This window comes from Crotalus tigris, unplaced genomic scaffold (genome assembly GCF_016545835.1).
Source record: "Crotalus tigris isolate CLP2741 ecotype Arizona unplaced genomic scaffold, ASM1654583v1 scf7180000017631.5181431, whole genome shotgun sequence".
In the NCBI taxonomy this organism is placed as follows: Eukaryota; Metazoa; Chordata; class Lepidosauria; order Squamata; family Viperidae; genus Crotalus; species Crotalus tigris.
The window spans coordinates 3,439,456-3,461,457 of NW_024096525.1; the positions used below are offsets into that span (position 1 = coordinate 3,439,456).

At 40.6% G+C, this 22,002-nt stretch overlaps 1 protein-coding gene across 5 annotated transcripts in view; it reads left to right on the top strand.

Annotated features, from left to right (window-relative positions):
- Positions 1-22,002, top strand: part of LOC120304222 (neurotrimin) — a 610,216-nt gene that overhangs the window by 496,239 nt on the left and 91,975 nt on the right. For all 5 annotated transcript variants that reach the window (XM_039334537.1, XM_039334538.1, XM_039334539.1 and 2 more), the window contains one exon: positions 21,505-21,630. In XM_039334537.1, coding sequence (XP_039190471.1) covers positions 21,505-21,630 — 126 coding nt within the window. The remainder of the gene's footprint in view (positions 1-21,504; positions 21,631-22,002) is intronic.

Genomic DNA, 22,002 nt, shown 5'->3' on the forward strand with positions numbered 1-22,002 from the left:
CACAAATCTTCCAGGCATTTCCAAACTGTTGTCTCAGGTGCCGTACAACTTATCTAATTGTGCTGTGCTCAATAACAGATGGACGAATAAATTTCAGGCTACAAAAACCAGAAAGACAGTTTTATTTGTTGTTCTTTGCCCCATTGAGAGAAATTTTGCCAAATGAATGTAGCTACTTGCATTGTTAGAGATGCCTCTGAAAATCTCTGGGGAAAAGCTTTAATGATGACCCTCTTCCTCCCAGCCAAACTGTCTAAACTTTGCTCTGTCTTGGTTCTCTGAAATGCAGCCCCTCCCTCCTGGGAATCCAGACTACATTCCACCACAGTTAACTAACCTTTAGTACAATGTAAAATCCCAAGCCTTGTATTACCTTAGGCCAAACTTTTTAACATGTATTCTGCATCAGACACATATGTCAAATTGAGTATTGTTAGGGGGCACAGCCTAGCCATTAAGATGCTGAGCTTGTCAACTGGAAGACTGATAGTTTGAGACCCAAGCACTATGTGATGGAGTGAGCTCCTGTCCTTGCTCCAGCTCCTGCCCACCTAGCAGTTCAAAAGCATGAAAATGCGAGTAGAGAAATAGGTACCACTCTGGTGGGAAGATAACAGTGTTCTGTGCATTTCAGAGTATAGCCACGCTGTCCACACCATAGAAGTATCTTTGGACAACACTGGTTCCCTTGGCTAAGAAGCTGAGATAAGTACTGCCCCCTAGAGTCGGACACAACTGGACAGGGAAAACCTTTTACCTTTAAAAAAATTTAAGACAGTGTCCATGGCATCAGAACTCAAAGTGGGGGAAAGCATGCCCTTAAATATTCTGTAGAAGGATATAAAAGCTAGCCTGCAGGAACCCTGTTTCATTTCCAAAACAATACATAAACACCATCCACATATTCATTGTAACATAGGCACTGCCTTATCTCTTTCCTTTGCAATATCTGGTAGTGATATTTACAAAGTGATATTTGTCTTTTTCAGTGAAAGATGTAGGGGTGGGGGAACATAATTGTCTGATAATAATTTTTCATGGTTCCGAAAATATACCTCACCATCTGCTGTGGATGAAATAATCAGCTGTTCCCTGCACGATTCCTCAGTGCAAGTATATTTTAAGGGGAGATGTTATTCTTCACCCTCTTTTACCACTCCATTCATGGCCACCAGAAGCAGGGGAGGCACTGTATCTTTTTTTCCCCTTGAATTTAAGGGGGTTGGGAAGTCACAAGCACAACAGACATTTTAGTGCTATCAAATTTACCTACTTTCCTTGAATAGCCATCCAACAATAACAGGGCACATAACCACTTCATTCTGCAGAGGATTAAGAAAAAAAATGATGGCTATTTTAGCTGGTGACTCGCAGCAGTGGCATATTTTATTGTTATTTTTATACAGTTATTCACACAGATTTGTTATTGGTTTGAATTTTGACACTTGTGAGCTTAACGTGAATGCTTGTCAGGTGTAATAAATGAGGAAGCCAGGCAGTTCAAATGAATACAGATTTATTGTGTTCATTTGTACTAACAGTACATTTATTATACGGTATTGTGCTAACACTCTCTATAAGAATCTGAACTACTAACGGTTAAAGCCAATTGGCGGTAGATAAGAGTCAACAGAATGCAAGGTGGGTGCGACTTAGATCTCTTGTGGGCGTGAAGCAATAGCAATAGCACTTAAACTTATATACTGTTCCACAGTGGTTTATAGCCCTCTCTAAGTCAGTGGTTCTCAACCTTTTTAATGCCACAACACCCAACCAGTCGTAAGTCGAGGACTAGTCAACTGGTGCAGCACCGTTTGCAGAATGGGACTTTTGGCAGGCTCAGCAGGGCAGAGACAGCCTGGACAATTCCTATTGGCTTTTGAAAGCCAATAGAATTAGACTCTATTCAAGAGAGTCTATTCTATTGGCTTTCAAAAGCCAATAGAATAAAAGGGAGTAGCACAGCTAAGGAAAAGGGGAAAAAAATGGTGGACTGCATTGTTTGGCGACCCCCGTGAAATGGTCGTTCGACCCCAAATGGGGTCCCGACCCACAGGTTGAGAACCACTGCTCTAAGTAGTTTACATAAGTCAGCATATTGCCTCCAATAATCTGGGTTCTCATTTTACTGATCTCGGAAGGATGAAAAGGCAAATCAACCTTGAGCCAGTCATGATCGAACTCCTGGCTATGGGTAGAATTACCCTGCAATATTGCATTCTAACCACTGTGCCATCATGGTTCAAGACTAATGATGTGCTTGATCCTTCCCTCGGGCTTAGCCTGGTCATCTCCTATAAGGCTCAGGAACAAGATGTGGAATTATAGGACTGCATAAGATGTTCACATAAATTTGTTTTCCTTATGTTTTGGCTGCATAAATGGCTCTGAATAGTGTCGCAGCAGAGGTTGTCCTACAAAGTCACAAAGAGCTTTGTTTAGTTCAACTTCTGTCTACACAACAATGGCAGATTTTCCCCAAGGTTTAGCATACCTTCGTCAGTCTTGACTAGAATTGAATGAGGGATTTTCTACAGGATGACAATGCTGGCTATGGCCAGGCTGTTCCCTGAGATTGGCAGGTTTGTCCACCACCCTTAATCAAGTGAGTTGCAGACTAGTAATATATGACGTGCTATATTTGACTAGTTTTAGCTAGCTAAGGTGATTTTTGATATTGTTGTTTAATGGTTTAAAGCAGGGGTGTCAAACTCAATTTCATTGAGGGACGCATCAGCATTGCAGTTGCCCTTGGGGGGCTGGGTGGGTGTGGCCAGGGTGGGTGCAGCCTACTGGGTGGGCATGGAGGGAGTGGGTGTGGCCTACTGGGTGGGCATGGCCAGCTCTACATTGTTCACGTCAATGGTACCTGTGGCCTGGGCAGGGGTAGGACAGATCTGAGGGTCTCTGGCAGAAGGGAGTGGGACTGGGGCAAATGACAAGGCATGGTCCACTGGAGGAACCTCACTGTTCCTCTCAGGCCATGCGAGGGGGGGGCTGGATGATGGTGTGGGCTACCTGGAGCCCTGGACAGCAGAGGTCAAATGCCCAGCCTGGCCCTCGAGCACCCGTGGCACCAAGCCCAGACCCACTTCCCCAAGGGGGCACCCAGCTGCACTTACCTCCTCCTCAAGGCTGCTGCTGCTGTGCTTGCTCTCCTTAGCCAGGTTGTTCATGATGGGTACCAGGGCAAAGTCATAGGGAGACTGAATGCATTTCAGCACAGATGGTCACCACAAAATTGTACATTGGCTCCCGGCTAGCCGGCCTGGGCCAGAGCCAAGGCAGTGGGGGACATTCCCTCACTGTTTCCAGGATGGCTTTACGGGCCACATGAAACCACTTTGCAGGCCGCATCTGGCCCCCGGGCCTTGTGTTTGACATGTCTGGTTTAAAGTATTGTGTAAATCCAATCTATGGTTCAAGTAATGTTCAATGGATTACTTTAAAAAGAAACACCATGTTAAATTGATTGTGCAAACTCAGCCACTGGTGCCAAGAGCCAGAGCAATTTGAGATATTTCTATGCTTAACATCTACAATGAAAAATTATATACTCTGTGCCCAATTTATGTAGTGTGTGTGTGTGTGTGTGTGTGTGTGTGTGAACAATTCAAGGAAAAGTAGACTGGTGCATTCTGAAGAGCAAAAACTTTACCTTTAGCTCATGGTCTCATTCTTGAAATGATGATATATCAGTTATCTTAAGAATAGTGTAAATATTCTTCCAAAAAGCAGTGGTACAGTATTACATAAATACAGTTAGTTGGCACAGTTCGGGGTCTTGGGGGTGAGCCTGTAAAGGGAGAAATATTAAAAGCATCTTGCATAAATATATACCCAATTTTCAAATAGCAGAGCATAAAGGGTATGACATCTCAACTCATCCTCATCTTTTAGATTTACTATTTGGTAGCATGTGATGCTTTATTATTTACAACAGCCACTGATGGTGAGCAGATATTCATCAAAATAGCCCCTAGCCATCTGTTTATCCCCCTCCTCTACCTTTATGTTGCAGAGAACGAGGAAGAATCTCCTTCAGAAAGGCTTTCTCCATCTCCCACCCCTCTCTTGCATTCAGATTTTGTTTATTGTCTGCAACTCTTCCTCCTGTCTCCCAAGGTTATTCTCACAGCCCATTACACATATTGATTTCAGCACAATCAAAGTGTTCAGCTATAGATTACTGATAAATAACAAGAAAGTAGAGTTGATGGTTGATCAATAGGCGAGTTGACCTTAGATAAGTGGAGATGCCTGAGTTTGTGTGCAAGAGCCTGAGAGAAAAAGTATGATGATAGAGCTGAAGACATCTACAAGGACAAAACTTTCTTAGAAAAGCACAAACTCCTTCAGATGAAAACAAACAAACAAACAAAAAATTACCAATGGACAATTCCTTCATTAAGGGCAATCAAACTGCCACTATAACATATTCAGCTTCTCCAGACATTTATGCAAGCTAAGTAGTATGCAGTTCTGGGGACGGAGAAGAAGCAAAATACCCCAAAATTATCTTACTGTAGGCTATCAAGAAGCTTACAGTTTAAAATCAGATTCAAGGCAGAGCCCTCAAGAATCCTGACATACAGCTTCTTGCCTTATTTTAAGTGCCCATATAGCCCATATATACTCAAATGAAGTCAATGTTTATTACAGTCAAAGACCAGAACAAATTAAAAACACTCAAGTCTATGGAGATTCTCAGTCATCCAGATCATAGTTATCACAAAAAGTGCTTTTTCACAAGGCAACTGGACTTCTTTGTTTTTCTTTGAAGATGTTTTGTTTCTCATCCAAGAAGCTTCTTCAGTTCTAATAACTCATGAATAAGCCTATCTCTGGATCAACTGACCCCTGGATTTTTAACCAAACTATCATGAAAACTGGGTAATCTGTGGATTACTCACAGATAAGCCAACTGTGAAAATTAAAACATTCAAAAATTTCAAGGCTTGACTATTTGGGTAGCACATTTTTCATGATAGTTTGCTTAAAATCTCAGGGGTCCTCTTATCCACAGATCGGCTTCTATCCGAGCATATACGGTATATTTAAAGTTTTGGAAAGAGGGCCTTTCTCTGATTGGTGTATTCTAAAATAAGAAAAGGAAGAGGCCAAATGAGATTTGTATTTGTTCCTGTGCTGCAAAATATTCTCATCTTGTAGAAGAGATTAAGAAAAAGTACACCTTATCTCAGGGCTGATGAAAATGGACTTTGTGAAGAACCCCAGTCCTTAATCTCACTTAGACACAAGCATTTGCATGATAAAAAAAAATGATGGATGGAAGGAAAAGGGTATTTAAAAAGAAGAAGAAGAAGAAAAAGAAGAATTTGAGAGATATTTGGCTTTTCGGCTTCTTATCAGCTTCTTTAGGCTATCTGGTCCTTTCTTTTGTGCTGAAACAAATAATCACTCCCAACCACTTTTGTCTGGTCCAAATGAGATTTCCCATTTCTTCGGTGTCCCAGTTAATCTTTTAAATCCTGGCCATTGTTTGATAGTTAATTACCTGTCTGCTCCCATAACACAACTCTGTGGCTCAGGTAAAGCAAGGAAAGGCTAAAATCCTACTCACTTGCTGAAATGAAGAAGTTTTCAGAGAAATTGGGAGAGAAAGGTTTGGTTTGAGGTGTCTGCCTATGTTCCAGAGAAGATGCCTCCAACTTTCTCCGAAGCTTTTCCTAGCTAGATGTGTTCTGCGTAGATCTGCATAGATCTCATAGATAGTAGATCTTTTTGTTGTGGTGGTGGTTGTTGTTCCCATGAGCCCATTCCCCTTCTGGTTTCCTCTTTGGACTTGAGCATCCAAAACTCACTTAGCAAATGTTTCACTTAGCAACATAAATGTTGTGCTTCATTGTGGTTAGAACTCAAGGACTACCTGTACTGGGTACTCCAGGCATAGAGGTGAGAATCTGACAGTGTGAATTCATCTTTTATCTTTGACTCTCAGTCCAATTTGAGAAATAAAGCAGACCGGCCCTTGACAGCCCTGTCAACCATTGTCTCAGCGGAGTGACAATTCTGCATCCGTAAATCTAATGCAGGAAATGGTTTCTTCAAATACGAAGCTGAGCTGCAATATTGTTTGAGTGGGAAAAAGAACTCCTTCAATAATAATAATTTAAAAAAGACCGGTAAATTTCCTCTTTGCCCTTGCAGTCTATCCATTGTCAAAGGAAACAGACCTGGGGGACTCAGGAGAGACTTTCCGAGTTGTGGCTAGTTTGTTAGGTTGTCGGTTTTTATCAAATGCAGTCGGCAGCTGCCTCCAGAGGGCGGAGTTGTCACTGATAATCTATCACCTGCATCTGGTGGGAGACTCAGAGGCAAATGCATTTTCTTGGATAACTGGGAGGATATCAGGAACAATAGATTCGGTTTAATGATATAGCGCAGGAAGGCTGCAGAAGAACTTAAGATCTTAGTTTAGTTAAATATTTCTTTGCCTTTAAAGTTGCAAGGACCTCCTGCCAATCAAAACACCCAAGAATAGGCTATTTAGAGGTGGTGAGTTTCCAGTACCAGAGAGGTGGGGTGTGACAAACTTTTATAACAGGGGTTTTCAAACTTGGCCCTTTTATGACTTGTGGACTTCAACTCCCAGAATTCCTCACCCATCACCCCTTTTGGGAGAAATATGAACCAGAGTGAAGCAGATGCAGCAGCTGAAAGTTCCTAAATCAGTATTTTTCAACCTTGGCAACTTTAAGATGTGTGGACTCCCACAATTCCCCAGCTAGCATGCTTTAAGATGTGTTGACTTCAACTCCCAGAATTCCCTAGCCAGATGCATCAAGGGATTACTGTTGTTGTTGTTAATTGCAAAGTCATGTCTGACCCATCGCAACCCCATGGACAACGTTCCTCCAGGTCTTCCTGTCCTCTGCCATCTTCTGGAGTCCATTTAAGCTCACACCTACTGTTTCAGTGACTCCATCCAGCCACCTCAAGCATCAAGGGATATGGACTTCAATTCCCAGAATTCCTTAGCCAGCTTGCTTTAAGGACTCCCAAAATTCCCAGCTAGTTTGTTTTAAGATGTGTGGATTTCAATTCCTCAAATTCCCCAGCCAGCGTGCTTTTCAGGGGTGTGTAGACCTCAACTCCCAGAATTCCCTAACTAGTATACTTTCAGAGGTGTTGATTTCATTTCCGAGAATTTCCCAGCTAACATACTTTAAGATGTATGGACTTCAATTCCTAGAATAACCTAGCCAGCATGCTTTAAATAGTCTGGACGTTAACTCCCAGAATTCCCTAGCTAACATGCTTTAAGATGCGTGGAGTTCAGTTCCCAAAATTCTCCAGCTAGCAAGGCTTGGTTGAAGAATTCTGGGAGCTGAAGTCCACACATCTTAAGCTTGTCAAGTTGAGAAGCACTGCCCCCAAAGGGCATGGCAAGTTTTTAAAGATGTTAATTCAGGGTTTCACCTTTGTCCAAGCAATAAAATGTCATAGGCTTTTCCTCTCCTTAGCAAAATCAGAATTAGGTATGCTGAAATGGATAAATTAACTTCTTTGATTAGAGAAGAGACATGATCTATGTTTATTGGCCGACTGCAAGAGTCTTCTGGACTGTAAAAATCAACTTGTGATTTATGCTTTTGATGATTAGGTAGGAGAGATTATAGAAAGAAGAGTAATATGATGTAATTTTAGAGAGAGAGAGAGGTTAAAATATATTAGCATTTATAACGGCTGTGAAGAATATGAGAAGCCAATTTTTTAATACTTTTTTCTCTCTCTCTTTCTTTTCTATTTTTCTTCAACTCGTATTTCTTTTCCTGACCTTTTGGTTTCTCTTTGCGTTTTTTTTCTTTTTTCTTTTCTTCCATTCTTTGTGTAATTTTGTATTTGTATTTGTTTTTGTTTAAAAGTTTCAATAAAAATTATATACAGAATAAGCTAGGCAAAATAATGAAAGGAAGCCAAGTCACTGAACCATGTGTGAAACAGGAACATCTGACTTGCACAAGCTGATTTGTGGACAGCTGTCGGACAGATGTCTCTTGTTCAATACAGTGAGTCAAGCCTCGATTTATGACCACAGTTGAGCCCAAAATTTCTGTTGCTAAGTGAAACATTTGTTAAGTGAGTATGGCCTCATTTTATGACCTTTCTTGCCACAATTGTTAAGTGAATCACTGCAGTTGTTAAGTTAGTGTCGTGGTTCTTAAGTGAGGCTGGCTTCCCCATTAACTTTGTTGTCAGAAGGTCACAAAAGGGGATCATGTGACCCCAGGGGACGCTGAGACCATCATGAACATGAACCAATTTGCAAAGCATCCAAATTTTGATCCCATGGCCAAGGGGGATGCTACAATGCAAATGGTGTGAAAAATGGTCATAAGTCCCTTTTTTCAATGTTGTAATTTGAATGGCCACTAAATGAACTGTTATAAGTCGAGGACTATCTGTATCTACTGGTGACTTTCCCATTCTGGCTCTCAATGGTCTACCATCCTCATTTCTTTCTTCTGTGCTATAGAGATTTGCAGTGTTTCCTCTGACTGGTGTCAGTTCATACGGTCCTCTTTTTACTTCCATTCATGGTTTGATATTTCATGCTTGGGTCACTCCAATCTACAAGTTAGAAAGGGGCAATTAAATCAGTTGAAGTTGCTGCAGAGTTCTCATCTTACAAATCACAGTGTCTTTATATACTGTCTGTCTGTCTGTCTGCCTACCTACCTACCTACCTATCTCTATCTCTATCTCTGTCTCTATCTCATCTATCTATCTATCTATCTATCTATCTATCTATCTATCTATCTATCTATCTATCTATCTATCTATCTATCTATCTGTTGTAAACAATGTCACAAACTTCTAAAAAGTACAATCCGCTCCTCTGTCCATGGCTGTTTTCTTACAGACCTTTCATCACCCAACTAGGTTGAATAATCAGTGCCAGAAAGGATTGGATTTGGTCTCTATATATACACAGGTGACTTGTCCTGTCCATGTTGGGAGGAGTGTTCACAGTGGTTTCTTGATTATGCTGTTGTTTACAGTTTGATTATTTGAATTGGTAGTTCTTTGATTGGGATATTGTTTCTTGTTTGATTAGTGTTCTAATATTAATTGTTATTAATCTCTGTTTATTTGGATATTTATTGCTGGCAAGGAGGAATTTTGATCTTTTGGCTTTAAAATTGTCTCTTTAGAATGGGGTGGAATATTATTTATCTCTATGTGCCTGTTGATGACTGATTTGTCTCAGTGCTTCCAAGAATTCTCTAGCATTTTTGGACTTAGCTTGGTCCAGGATTCTCACTGCTTTGAGTCTTGATGCATCTTCTGGTTTCTTCTATACATTTAGCCAAATCCAAAAACAATGCATTCTGACATTTCTGATGGAATAAATTTCTACTCCATTAACTAACCAAAATCCCTTATTATCCATTATTTATATAGCTGATGTTGAAGCTTTGTGATTCTTTTTCTTTAATAGTAGTAGAAGAAGAAGATGACTTTATATTAAGCTGGAATGAATGACACAATTTTTTTACTGTGTGCCACATCTTCATGACTGTCTGATCATGTTGCCAATTTAGCCTCCACTCAGAGTTATATGTTTGAAAACAGAGCATCAGCCTCAACTGCTGTTCAGTGTTTTGGGTTGTTTTTTTTTAACCATCATTTGCTTTATTAAATATTGATTTTCAGTTGCATTATTAAACTTTAAGTCTTGAGTATAAATTCTGATCTTTTATTTTGATCTTGCTTCTCTCTCACCATTCTTCTTGCCCTTCCTGATCTTTATTTTTTTTTTTTCCCCTTCAAGGACAATTTTTAATTGTAAGAAAGGAAGATTGTTTTATAAAGATTTCCATTCATTGGAGAATACATTATTGATAATGATGATAGAATGGTAAATCCTGTGAAGTACTTAGATACTTGCCCCCCCTTTTTTTAAACCAACATCCTAGATCTATATTTAATTTGATAACTACTACAGACTGTAAATGAAACTTGAAATGCCCTTCACAGAGACAAACCTGGAATTAGGCCCAAATCTGAAAAGATACTACAGGCCAGGGATAGGTAACCTTGGCTCTTTTATGACTCGTGGACTTCAACTCCCAGAATTCCTGAGCCAGCCATGCTGAGGGGAAACCTCAGCATGGCTGGCTCAGGAATTTTGGGGTGGTGAAGTCCAGGAGTCATAAAAGAGCCAAGGTTGCCTACCCCTGCACTAAATGAACTGTATATGTTGAGGACTGCCTATAAATCCATTTGAGGGAAACTAGAAGTACAAGTTCAGAGGGCGTGCAACTAATCCATAGTCTTGAATTCTGGTCTTCAGCAAATAACTTCCTTCTCATCTCCAGAAGTCCCCATACCCACCAATACCCATTTGGAATAAGCATTGAGCTTTCTGGGTTGTGTGCATTAATAAAATTCCACACACCGAGAAAATAATTATATGTGCCATGGCCCTTCTATTTTATGCACACAAATACAAGATGTAGCTCATGAATAAAGATGTGTTCATGTATAAGCACAGTCCAAAAATAATATAGATAAAAGTAGGGATTAAAAATGTAAGTGTAACTGTAGCCAGAGAGCATTTGTGTTATGTACACACTCCTGAACGCTGCAGAGCAGACACCCAAGTACCTGCAAGCAATTTGTTTGTGTGTGTGTTCTGTGCTGTTTGATCCACGAAAATCTGCACAGTAATAAAGAGGTAACTGCAGTGACAAAGCAAGCTGCAATGAGAGAAAATGGAAGCTGTGCCAAATTGTTCATGCTCCAGTTCCAGAAAAATTAATTTTAGAAATATTTCTTGTTACAATGGAATTCAGGAGGAGTGGAATACCTTGAAGGGGAAAGCCTTAGAATAATAAAGGAATTGAACAGAAAAATCTGCTTATCTCTGAATCTCTGAAATGCTTTCAATCAGAGCTATGGGAGAACAAAAGAAGAGGAATTTATATCTTTCTCCATGTTTGGAAACCTTTGTAAGTTCTGTAAAATCTTGACTCCCCCAGACATCCCTTCCCTTCCCTTGACCTTCCCTTCCCACAACACTTTTCTTTAGTCCACAAGTCTTAAAGTTGCCAAGTTTGAAGACTGTTGCTTTAGAGCAAGAGTGTCCAACCTTGGTAACTTTAAGCTGGCTGGGGAATTCTGGGAATTGAAGTTCACAGATCTTAAAATTGCCAAGGTTGGACACCTCTGCTTTATAGTCTGCCTTGCACACCATCTATAAGGAGAAATTTCCTGACAGTGAGAACAATCAGTCAGTGGAACGGCTTACCTTCAGAAGTTGTGGGGCTCCAACAGAGGAGGTTTTTAAGAAGAGACTGGACAGCCACTGGTCTGGAATGGTACAGGGTTTCCTGCTTGAGCAGGGGGTTGGACTAGAAGTCCTCCAAGGTCCCTTCCAACTCTATTATTCTGTTATTAGTGCTACTGTTCTTTTAGTCTTTAATTCCCTCAAGGCCTTTTACACACACAAAAAAATGGTTAAAACGTTTGCTTACATCAGCGGTTCTCAACCTATGGGTCGCGACCCCATTTGGGGTCGATCGACCATTTTTGGGGGGTCGCCAAAGGTGGCGATCCGCCCTTTTTGGCGGCGCTGTGCATGCGCGCCGCACATGGGGGCGGCGCCGCACATGCGCGCCGCGCTTGGGGGGCCGTCGCGCATGCGCGCTGCGCATGGGGCGGCGCCGCACATGCGCACCGCACCGCACATGCGCAGGACGTTTCTGTGACGGGGGTCGCCATCACACAAACATTGAGAAGCACTGGCTTACATCAATGAAGCAATTGAAACGTGGTCAATTTTGGAGCATTAGATGAAATCTATTGAGTTGTACATCCCTCAGAACCATGGGGAATGTTCTCACCTAAGAAATATTTAAACACCCTTGCATGCACAAATATTCTCCCCACACAAAACTCACAATTCTGATTTGGTAAGAGTTTGGGAAGAAAAATCAAGTGCAGTATTGGTGGATTTGCTTTGCACCTTAAGACAGAAGGAGACATCTGGGAAGTGGAGACATAGTAAGCCAGGTAGAAATGGGGGAGGGCCAAGAGTTATTATCAAAGTCCCAGCTTGCCCTTTCTGATCTGAAGTTCACTAGTAATATCTCTGGCTTCTAATACATTTTGTTCTCGGGAGTGTGTGTTGGCCCACTTCCTTCTCAGTCCTTAATTAGTTTCTGGATGATGACATCTCTGTAGAGTATCAACCAGTCTTGTCCCTCAACCTCAGGAGAGATAAAGGAATCTAATAAAGATATCCCACATTTCTTAGGTGATGGGCTTAACAAGCTTTGTATTAACAAGAAGCCATGTTCAAACTTTCTCTCTCCCCTCTCTCAACTCCTTCCTTGCACAAATCACAAAGGGATTAACAAAACCACTACCAGCTCCAAAGGCTTGTAGGATATGACAGAGGCAAAGTATCATCTCCTTGTGATGAAACAGTAGAACTTGGAGACCCGCATGCTGTGTTTTGCTGTCCTGTGGATTTTGGCTGTTATTAATTTTATAGTATTTTAAGACTGTCCCCAACCTCTGGACAGTGCACACCAAGAAAAGCAACATAATGAATCACTCTAAAACAGTGGTTCTCAACCTGTGGGTCGGGACCCCATTTGGGGTCGAACGACCATTTCACGGGGGTTGCCAAGCAAGGCTGTCCGCCATTTTTTCCCCCTTTTCTTTGGCCACGCCCCTGGCACCCGGTGATGTATAAGTGGTTGGGGGTCACCACAACATGGGGAACTGTATTATGGGGTCACGACATTAGAAAGGTTGAGAACCACTGCTCTAAAACATATAATAATATGATCAATTATCCTATGCTTTAGTGGTCAGCTGAGATCACCCTATGAGCCAAGGGCCCTCCAGAACAGTAGAGTTAAAGGGCAGCATGTTCATTGATTCTGGGCTGATCAGATGATACTGTTAAGGTTTTGTTCACATGCTGGACAGTGGGTGAGGTCTGGAGGGGAAAAGCAGTGTAAACTCCACCCTGGCAAGACTCAGTGTCTTTGTGTTTCAAGTTCTTCTTGAACAAAGAACTTTCCATTTTCAATTCTGAAGTGGGTAGCACTCCCCCATACCATAAGCAGTGCACAATTTGGGAGGTCTTCCTGGACTCCAAGCTCTTTCACAAAGAACATGTAGCAGTGTGGGCCAGGGGTCCTGTGGCCAGATTCATCAGTTGCATCAGTGTCATCTCACAGTTGGACTGTGGAAATGACTTTTAGGTGGAACTGCCCTTGAAGACTTCCAAGAAGATGCATCTGGTCCAGAATGTATCAGCAAGGGCAGACCTTAGTATGCATATGTAACACTTTTGTTGCACAAAAAGCACTTACATAATACAGGTAAGCTTCTGAGCATGATTCAAGGCACTGGTTGGGAGCCATGTAGTGTTCCAAAGCAAGTGTTCAGTGTCAGAGGTCTTTGTTTGTCTTCGTTTCAATGGTCTTCAAATTTGATTGAGCACATCAACATCCAATGTCATACCACTTGCTGTGCGGGGTTTTTAATTCAGTAACGTGGTTATAGAAAATGCTGAGTTCTTTGTCTTGAGTCTTATATATATATATATATAAGATATATATATCTTCTCAAAAAAGAAATGTCACATTTCCCTAGTGTAAGGAATATTAGACTCAGCCTTCAGTATGGGGATTTTATTAGAGAGCTGAACTGGTGACACTCTCTAATATAGTAGTATTTATAAATACACTTCTAATCTGTGATTAAAACACTTCCCTCTACACACAGCAATGAATTATAGTGACTCTTTATCGTAAAACATGCATTGAGATGCATGTAAATAATAATATGTCTTCCAGTATAGAAAGGAAACACAAGAAGAGAGGCTATTTGTTTTGAGAAATTGTGGAGACCCATCTCTGCAACATATGACACATCTCATTAGTCCTCATTTGAGGGAGAGCAATTTCTATTATTTATTAATTGCTTATTAAGTATGCAACGTATGTCTCCTTTATTTAAATATTCTGAAGCCAGCTCTGCAGAATTTATTCAGTATAGCAGATATACAGCTCTCAGGCGTTGCAACTCTGTGCACAGATTGATGGGAGTGGCGATGAAGCTTGTTTGATAATCCTCTGCCCTTGGTCATATGGTAAAACATGCCAGAGCTGAAACAAGAGAAACTAACAGTGTTTTTTTTTTTTTTCAAATTAAACCGTAGGACAGACTAACTCAGTTTGGTCTGAAATTGTGAGATGGTAGAGATCATACATTTCTCATGCTAGATATAGTGCCTGTCTTCTCATCTGTCATCTTGCAGCACATCCCAAAACAATGAGAGCAACTGGAAATGCTTCTGATCATTTTTTTTAAAAAAATTGCAATTAACAGTACATTAATAATATAAAAGAATATGATAGATGCAATCCTTGCCAATCAACAAATCACATCTCCTATGCTGCTGAGACTAGACTAGACTAGACTAGACTAGAATAGACTAGAATAGAATAAAATAGAATAGAATAGAATAGAATAGAGCTTGGAGGTCTTCTAATCCAGCCCCCTGTTCAAGCAGGAGAACCTATACCATCCCAGACAGGTGAATATCCAGTTTCTTCTTGAAAATCTCCAGTGATGGAGCTCCCATGATTTCTGGGGGTAAGCTGTTCCACTGGTTGATTTTCCTCACTGTCAGGGTCACAAAATGTTATGCAGTCTCAAATTTGATTCACAAGATCTCTGATATCACAGCATGTTATAACACTGAGCTACGTACATTCATTAATATTGTTAGAATCGATCTTTCTATCACATAAGTTCCATATTTATTTATTTACTGATCATTGCCACATTATTCTACTTTTTAAATTTTAAATGTATTTGTGCTTCACACACAGCAGTCTAGATGATAAACATATCATGATGTATTTTGCTAATGAAATTCTCAGACCTCACTGACAATGGCTTTGCAAATATAGTGTCCCTTTGGAGGAGAAGGACAGTGATTTAGGTGTTTTTCTGCTGTTAAGTTTAGTTTCAATCACAGTGAGTTGTCCTGTAGTTCAGGGGACTCAAACCTGGCAATTTTAAGACTTGTGAACTTCAAATGTATGGCTGGCTGAAGAATTCTGAGAGTTGAGGTCCACAAGTCTTAAAGTTGCCAGGTTTGGAGACCCCTGCTATAACTTGCATTTCCATGGCATTGCTTTAAGTTCAGATTGTATTGATGTAGCTCAACAACCTGAGTATTAGAGTCTCTGAAAGTTCCCAAAGAGGAACAAAGAGTAATTATGGTAGTAAGTAAAGTAAATAAGTAAATAGATACAGACATGCCTCTTAAAAAAGGAGATCTGTATCTCATTGCTGTTTATTCAATCTCGGCTCCGGAAAAACAGACCATTGTCTTTTCTTGGCCAACATCTTGTTTTATCTATTGATTGGAGACAATGGAACTCTTGACCTTCCTTTGGGAAACATCCACACACAATTTACCACACAGTCAGTAGATGACAAATCTTTTGTGAAGATGCCTTTTCCAATGAGGAGCCAAGAAGCTACTGAGCTGAAGCATCAGATACAAAGCATTCACACACTTCTCCATTCCTCTTCAGGGACTTTGTATTTGTCCCCTTCCTTGGTCTGACAGAAGAGTCAACTAACAGCGAAATACGCACATGTTTTGTGCTGCTTTTTATAGGGAACATCCCAGTAGAATTCTCCAGTGCCGGGCCAGTTTTGAAATGTGTACTTTCAGTTTAATAAACTATAGCTGCATGATATTGTACTTTTCCTTTAACAAAGGTTGTTTGTGACCATCAGCACGGCATTTAGACTAGGCTTGCCAAATTGTTGAGTCACAGCACCTACTTCCCTGCCCATTAACACACAAAGTCTTTTGCTCTAAAATTTCTTGTCTCAAAAACTCCAGGGCAGAATCCATGAAGTTGAATCAGTCTTCCTTCTTGTCTTGTCAACAAGAAGTACAGAGGCAACGATAACAGTGATTTTCTGTTTCTTGTGCAGAGCCCACATACTTGCCACTTGGGAGAAATATCCTCAACTAACAATAGACTGGCCAATATTCTCATTGAATTGGTTGGAAAAGACGGATAGACAGCATGTGTTGAAAATGTTCTTTAGATAACACAGCTGAGCACCCAGTGCTTTGAAACAATTCAGTTTGATGATATTGCCTGGGACAATCTGTTGTTATCAGCTATAATGAAACCAGTTTTCATGAGACAGGCCTGGTTATCAGAAAGCCAAAAAATATATAAAGACCTAAAGGAAATAGAATCAGAGAGACCCTCAGCAATTTTTTAAATAGCTTAAGACAAGGTATCCCACCTGGCAACTTTAAAACTTGTGGACATCAACTCCCAGAATTCCCCAGCCAGCATGGCTGGCTGGGGAATTCTGGGAGTTGAAGTCCACAGATTTTAAAGTTCCCAAGGTTGGACACCCCAGCTTAGGATATAAAGTTTATTCAAATTGGCCAGAATAAGCTGCCCTAGCATGATTCCTTTGTAATGCCTGGATGGTTCTTTTTTATTTTTTTTCCCCTTTTTCTCTCCCAAGTCTTCAGACAGAGTTTTCACCCATCGTATGCTCTTCGATCCCTTGAAATGCTTTGTCATTTGGAACAATCTATCACAGATCTGGAGCCCAACATTTTAGAGTTTCAAAGAATTGAGGCCTTTGAACCATGGTGCTGGAGAAGACTCCTGTGAGTCCCTTGGACTGCAAGGCATTCAAACTGGTCAGTCCTAGAAGAGATCAACCCCGACTGCTCTTTAGAAGGCCAGATCCTGAAGTTGAAACTCAAATACTTTGGCCACCTAATGAGAAGGAAGGACTCACTGGAGAAGGGCCTAATGCTGGGAAAGATGGAGGGCAAGAGAAGAAGAGGATGACAGAGAATGAGGTGGCTGGATGGGGTCACTGAAGCAGTAGGCGTGAGCTTAAAGGGACTCCAGAAGATGGTAAAGGATAGGAAGGCTTGGAGGAACGTTGTCCATGGGGTTGCGATGGGTCGGACACAACTTCGCAATTAACAAAAACAACAAAGGACTATAAAGGACTATAAATAAAGGACTATTGAAGCCTGCCTCTGGCTAGGCCACCTGGATCATAACAATATCACATAAATGTATAGCAAATTGACAATGCACAGTCTGAAGATCATGGTTATGTTTCTTTTGGGAGAGGACAGCAATCTCATCTCCACACCCTTTGAAGGGTGATGTGATTCTTCTCCTGCTAAAGCAGTGGTTCTCAACCTTTCTAATGCCGTGACCCCATAATACAGTTCCCCATGTTGTGGTGACCCCCAACCACTTATACATCACCGGGTGCAGGGGCGTGGCCAAAGAAAAGGGGGAAAAAATGGCGGACAGCCTTGTTTGGCGACCCCCGTGAAATGGTCGTTCGACCCCAAATGGGGTCCCGACCCACAGGTTGAGAACCACTGTGCTAAAGGATCATGTGGGCTGCTGTTCTTTTGAAGTAAATATCTCATTAAACACAGAACACCTGTGATTATAAGGCAATAAAACAGTTCTTCCCCAACTTCTATTTTCCTTCAGATGCAAATTGTATCAATTAAGGTTGTAACTCTGAATTGGTTCAATCAGGAAACATAGTTGATTAATGTGGGGACTATAATCTATATTGATGAGAGTTCACGACACACTGATTTAGTTTTTAAACTACTCTGAGCTACATAAGAGAGTGCAGTAAAAATATTATATTGAAGGTAATCATCCTGCACAAGAGTGAAAGACAACATTAGATCATTGTTAAACTTGGAGGTCTCTTGTATTATTTTGTCCTATCCTGCCAGCAACTGGGAGTCCACAGGGCAAAATTAATTCTGCTGGATAAGGCATGAAGCAAGCAGCATTTGTTTGTCTGTCTGGCAGGATCAAAATAGTTATCACACCATTTTGGTTTCATTTACCCCAGGCATGTCAAACTGCTGGCCCACGGACCGGATGTGTCACGCTGAAACTGTGCCTACCCCATTGCCGGCAATGGGGAAAAAGTCACGATATATCGTGCAACATCACGTGATGTCACAAGTGTGACATGCCTGATTTACCCAAATAGCATCACACACACACACACACACACACACACACACACATCCAAGACGGAGAAGACAACAGATATGGGGAGCTCAATATTTTTAGAAGTGCAACAAATCTCTGGACAATTCTTACATTTGTAAAATTAGCCCAAATCAGATAAAGATATTTTAAGGTTTCTTTTCAAACACTTAGTACAATTGGCTGAAACAGAATCTGCCACATCACACTTCATGGCCTTTAAAGATTAGTTGCTGCACTTGTGTCAGAAGTACTGAGGCACTTTCAGGTTGAAAGGATTAGACAATGACATCACCATTGCTCTTGGGATGCCCAGTCAGCGGCTCCTTTTATGTCCCTGGCAGGAGCTGGAGGGAAGGACGAGAGCTCAACCCTACCCCATGGCAGCTATTGGGTCTCAAACACAGACTTGATAAAGTCCAACCCAGCATCCTAACCACTCAAACCACTGTGCTCCTTTAAAAGGTTGGTTACCAAGTTGCACTAATTTGGAAGAATGCTGTGCATATATTAGGGAAAGGTTTGGTTTTAATATGGAAACCACATATTAAAATTATTATTATTATTATTATTATTATTGTTGTTGTTGTTATTGTTGTTGTTGTGTGGGCCTTTGGAACAAATTGGATGTTGATAAAGTTGCCTCGGGGTTGATCTCAGCATCTCCACATTGTTTTCTTGCCATTGCTTTCTTCTATTATGTCTTTTTCAACCTCCCAGCTTAGCCTACAGCCCTGGGATTTCCTGATGATCTCATGTGAAAGGATTAATCAAATCCAATCCTACTTAGCTCTTTGTGATCAGCTCTTGTTTCTAGCTGCTAACACATGACTCATTCTAAGTGTAGACTGATCTATATATTTATTCCTTTAGATCCCAGAAGGGATCTGGATATATAAAAAAAACATCTCATTGTCCTATTTCTGTCTGAGAGCCGCATTAAAGAATTTAACTGAAGGGGAAATGTAGCATTGATCAAACTGGAACAGGTCAGAGTCAAGTACACCAGTATTTCTGTTCATGGAACCAAAGGACTTTATACAGAGCTAACTTAAATACAAAGAAAGGTCACAGGGTGCAAATCTGGTAGACATGTAGTAGAAATAATAGCAATAGCACTTAGATTTATATACTACTCCATAGAGCTTTACAGAGTGGTTTACAGAGTCAGTATCTTGCCCCAACAATCTGGGTCCTCATTTACTGATCTCAGAAGGATGGAAGGCTGAGTCAATCTTGAGCAGGTCAGGATCGAACTCCTGGCTGTGGACAATTAGCCTGCAGTACTGCATTCTAACTACTGCGCCACCACCCAGAAACAAGGAATTAAACATAACCTAGCCAAGGACTGTACTTTCTGGCAACTTTGGAAGCTGTATAGCAGAGGCAGAATATTTTCCTAGGAGTCCAGATGTTAGTCTCTTGAATCTATAGATAACTTTCTTATCCTGCAAGACCTTTGGTTAAGATGCTACCTCCAGCTGGCTTCAGGGACTTTCATTATTCAGTGTTTTGTAGGACCTAGAAGAGGAATTACAGAAATAATCCAGTAATTCCTTTGTATCCTCAGAATTTATTTTTCCTATGGTACTGGATCTATCTTTGTTTCTGTTCTCTAGCTGTGAACCTACCAGGTCAGGTTGCCCTGTTCCTATAGTTGCCCCAAACTATGTCCATTTGTGATGAGCACAACACCTCTGAGACCTTCAAGACAAGTTTATTCTTGCATTGGTTTTTATGGCCCATAATTCCTCAGATGCACGAAGAAAAGCTTGCACGCTAATAAATCAATTAGTCTTCAAGATGCTGCAAGTATCTTTATGGTCTTTCTTCAAAAGCTCGTATTTGTTCCATGTGGACAATTTTGGATCTTCTACATCATCTTCCATAAAGTCCTCACACTGGGATATATATTTAATATCCTATTCTGTTAGAATTCTACTTTGGCTACCTTGCAATGAAGTCAAACCAATATTCATGTCTAAATATTTTTGCCCCATCTCCTAGTTAAGCCCATCCTACTAGCTTGGTCCTTTGTTGTTCTCTAGTGTACAGGTAGAATATTAGCTCTTGAGTCAGAAGCCAAGAAAATGAACTCCTGACAGCCTTTCCAGACATAGGGTAATTCATTACTTAGCTTGATTTCCACTTAAAATGTACTTTAACTACACTTCCAGCTACAAACCTTAAATCACCTCTCATGTTCACAGAAAAGTCCATCATTTTTTATTTTATTGCCTAGTGTTGGCATGACATAATCCTTTCCTGAGCGTCTCCGAGTGTTTTACAGATCAATAAATTACTTACTTTGTGTCAAAGGCAATGAATGCAAAGCCTCAGTGTCCATTCTACATTTATCCAGCTTCCTTGAAAAAGATTGAAAAGATGGCTGGAACATGGATGGGACATAGGGAAGGAATTGAGGAAAGCAGATTCCAAGGTATTAAAGTATGGAGGATCCGTCTTTTTGAGGCTAATGTGCTAAATCTAGGATTTTTTCTGAGTGATCATAAGCTTCATTTGAATTACCTAACTCAAAAAATATTGAGAAAAATACAACACAGAAGTTGGTCTCTGTACTTCAAAATTTTAAACATATCCAGGGGCAAATAACTCCTGGTGGCTAATACTAATTTTGTGTAGCAAATGTAATAGAATTTGAAAATGATTTGGCCTCAGTTTGTTTTCTACTTCTTGGTTCTTTTGTTATGTTTTTTATTAGCCTTTTGATGTTTTCATCAATCAATCAATTAGTGTTGCCTTTTATGGTTCAGCTGGTGTTTTGGTACTGGATTGTTATTATCTCATATTGTGTTTCTTGATCCCCCAGCATAGAATATATGTAGATAGTGATATGGACTTGTAGGTATTTAATAATTAAAAATACAGAGACAAATATATGAGCATCTCTCAACCAATGGTTCTTATGTCAGGTAAATAAATACCATGATGTACACAAGATGTGGCTATGTGAACTCAAATTTGCTGTAGACAAATTGAGGAAGCTACGGTTTTAAATGCAATAATAGCAGATATCTGTAGTTCAGGTGTAGAATGAGGATGGAAGTTCATTCTCCAAGCTTGTGGGTTGGCCCCATCACAAGACTCTTGCTTGACACAACCCACACCTGACTCATTACAAGATTCTTACCTGATGTGATCTCCCCATCACAAGACCTACTGACCACACTAAGCCCTTATAAGCAAATGCACACTGACATCCCCTAAATTCCAGTTGAATTGTTTGGTAATGAAACATTCAGAAACCAGCACACAAGCTCAGAGAATGAACCTCCATCCTCATGTTCTGTATCTTTCTAGTGAATTGCGATCTCTCTCAAAGAATGTTCAGAAATTAATAGCTTTCCTAATTCTTTAGCTGACTTTCTTCCTTTTCTTGTCCCTGCAGTACCTCCCAAGATTATTGAGATCTCCTCAGACATCTCCATCAATGAAGGTGGCAACATAAGTCTCACCTGCATAGCTACAGGAAGGCCAGACCCGACAATCACCTGGAGGCATATTTCACCTAAAGGTAAGGTAAACTTTAAATGGTCCCTCCCCTTCAAAATCCTTCTTGGAATGTTGCTGCCTTACATAGTAGGATGCCTTGATGTCAGACATGTCCATTCTTGACAACCATCTTATTTGCTTTATTTGTTTTAGCATATTTCCTGATCTGAAGAGTCATTGTGCCTATGGATATTAATTCCCTAGTGCAGAGGTAGGCAGTGGTTATGGGTTCTACTTTATTTTCCTTCTGGGTTTTTCCCCCCCTTAAGACCCCAGTATATACCGAGCAAAATATATATGCCAAATATTAGCTGAGCTAAAACATATAATAAGACAATCAACATCAGCAAATCGAACATCTGTGGCTGTCTCGGTGTATTTGTTCCCTTCTGCT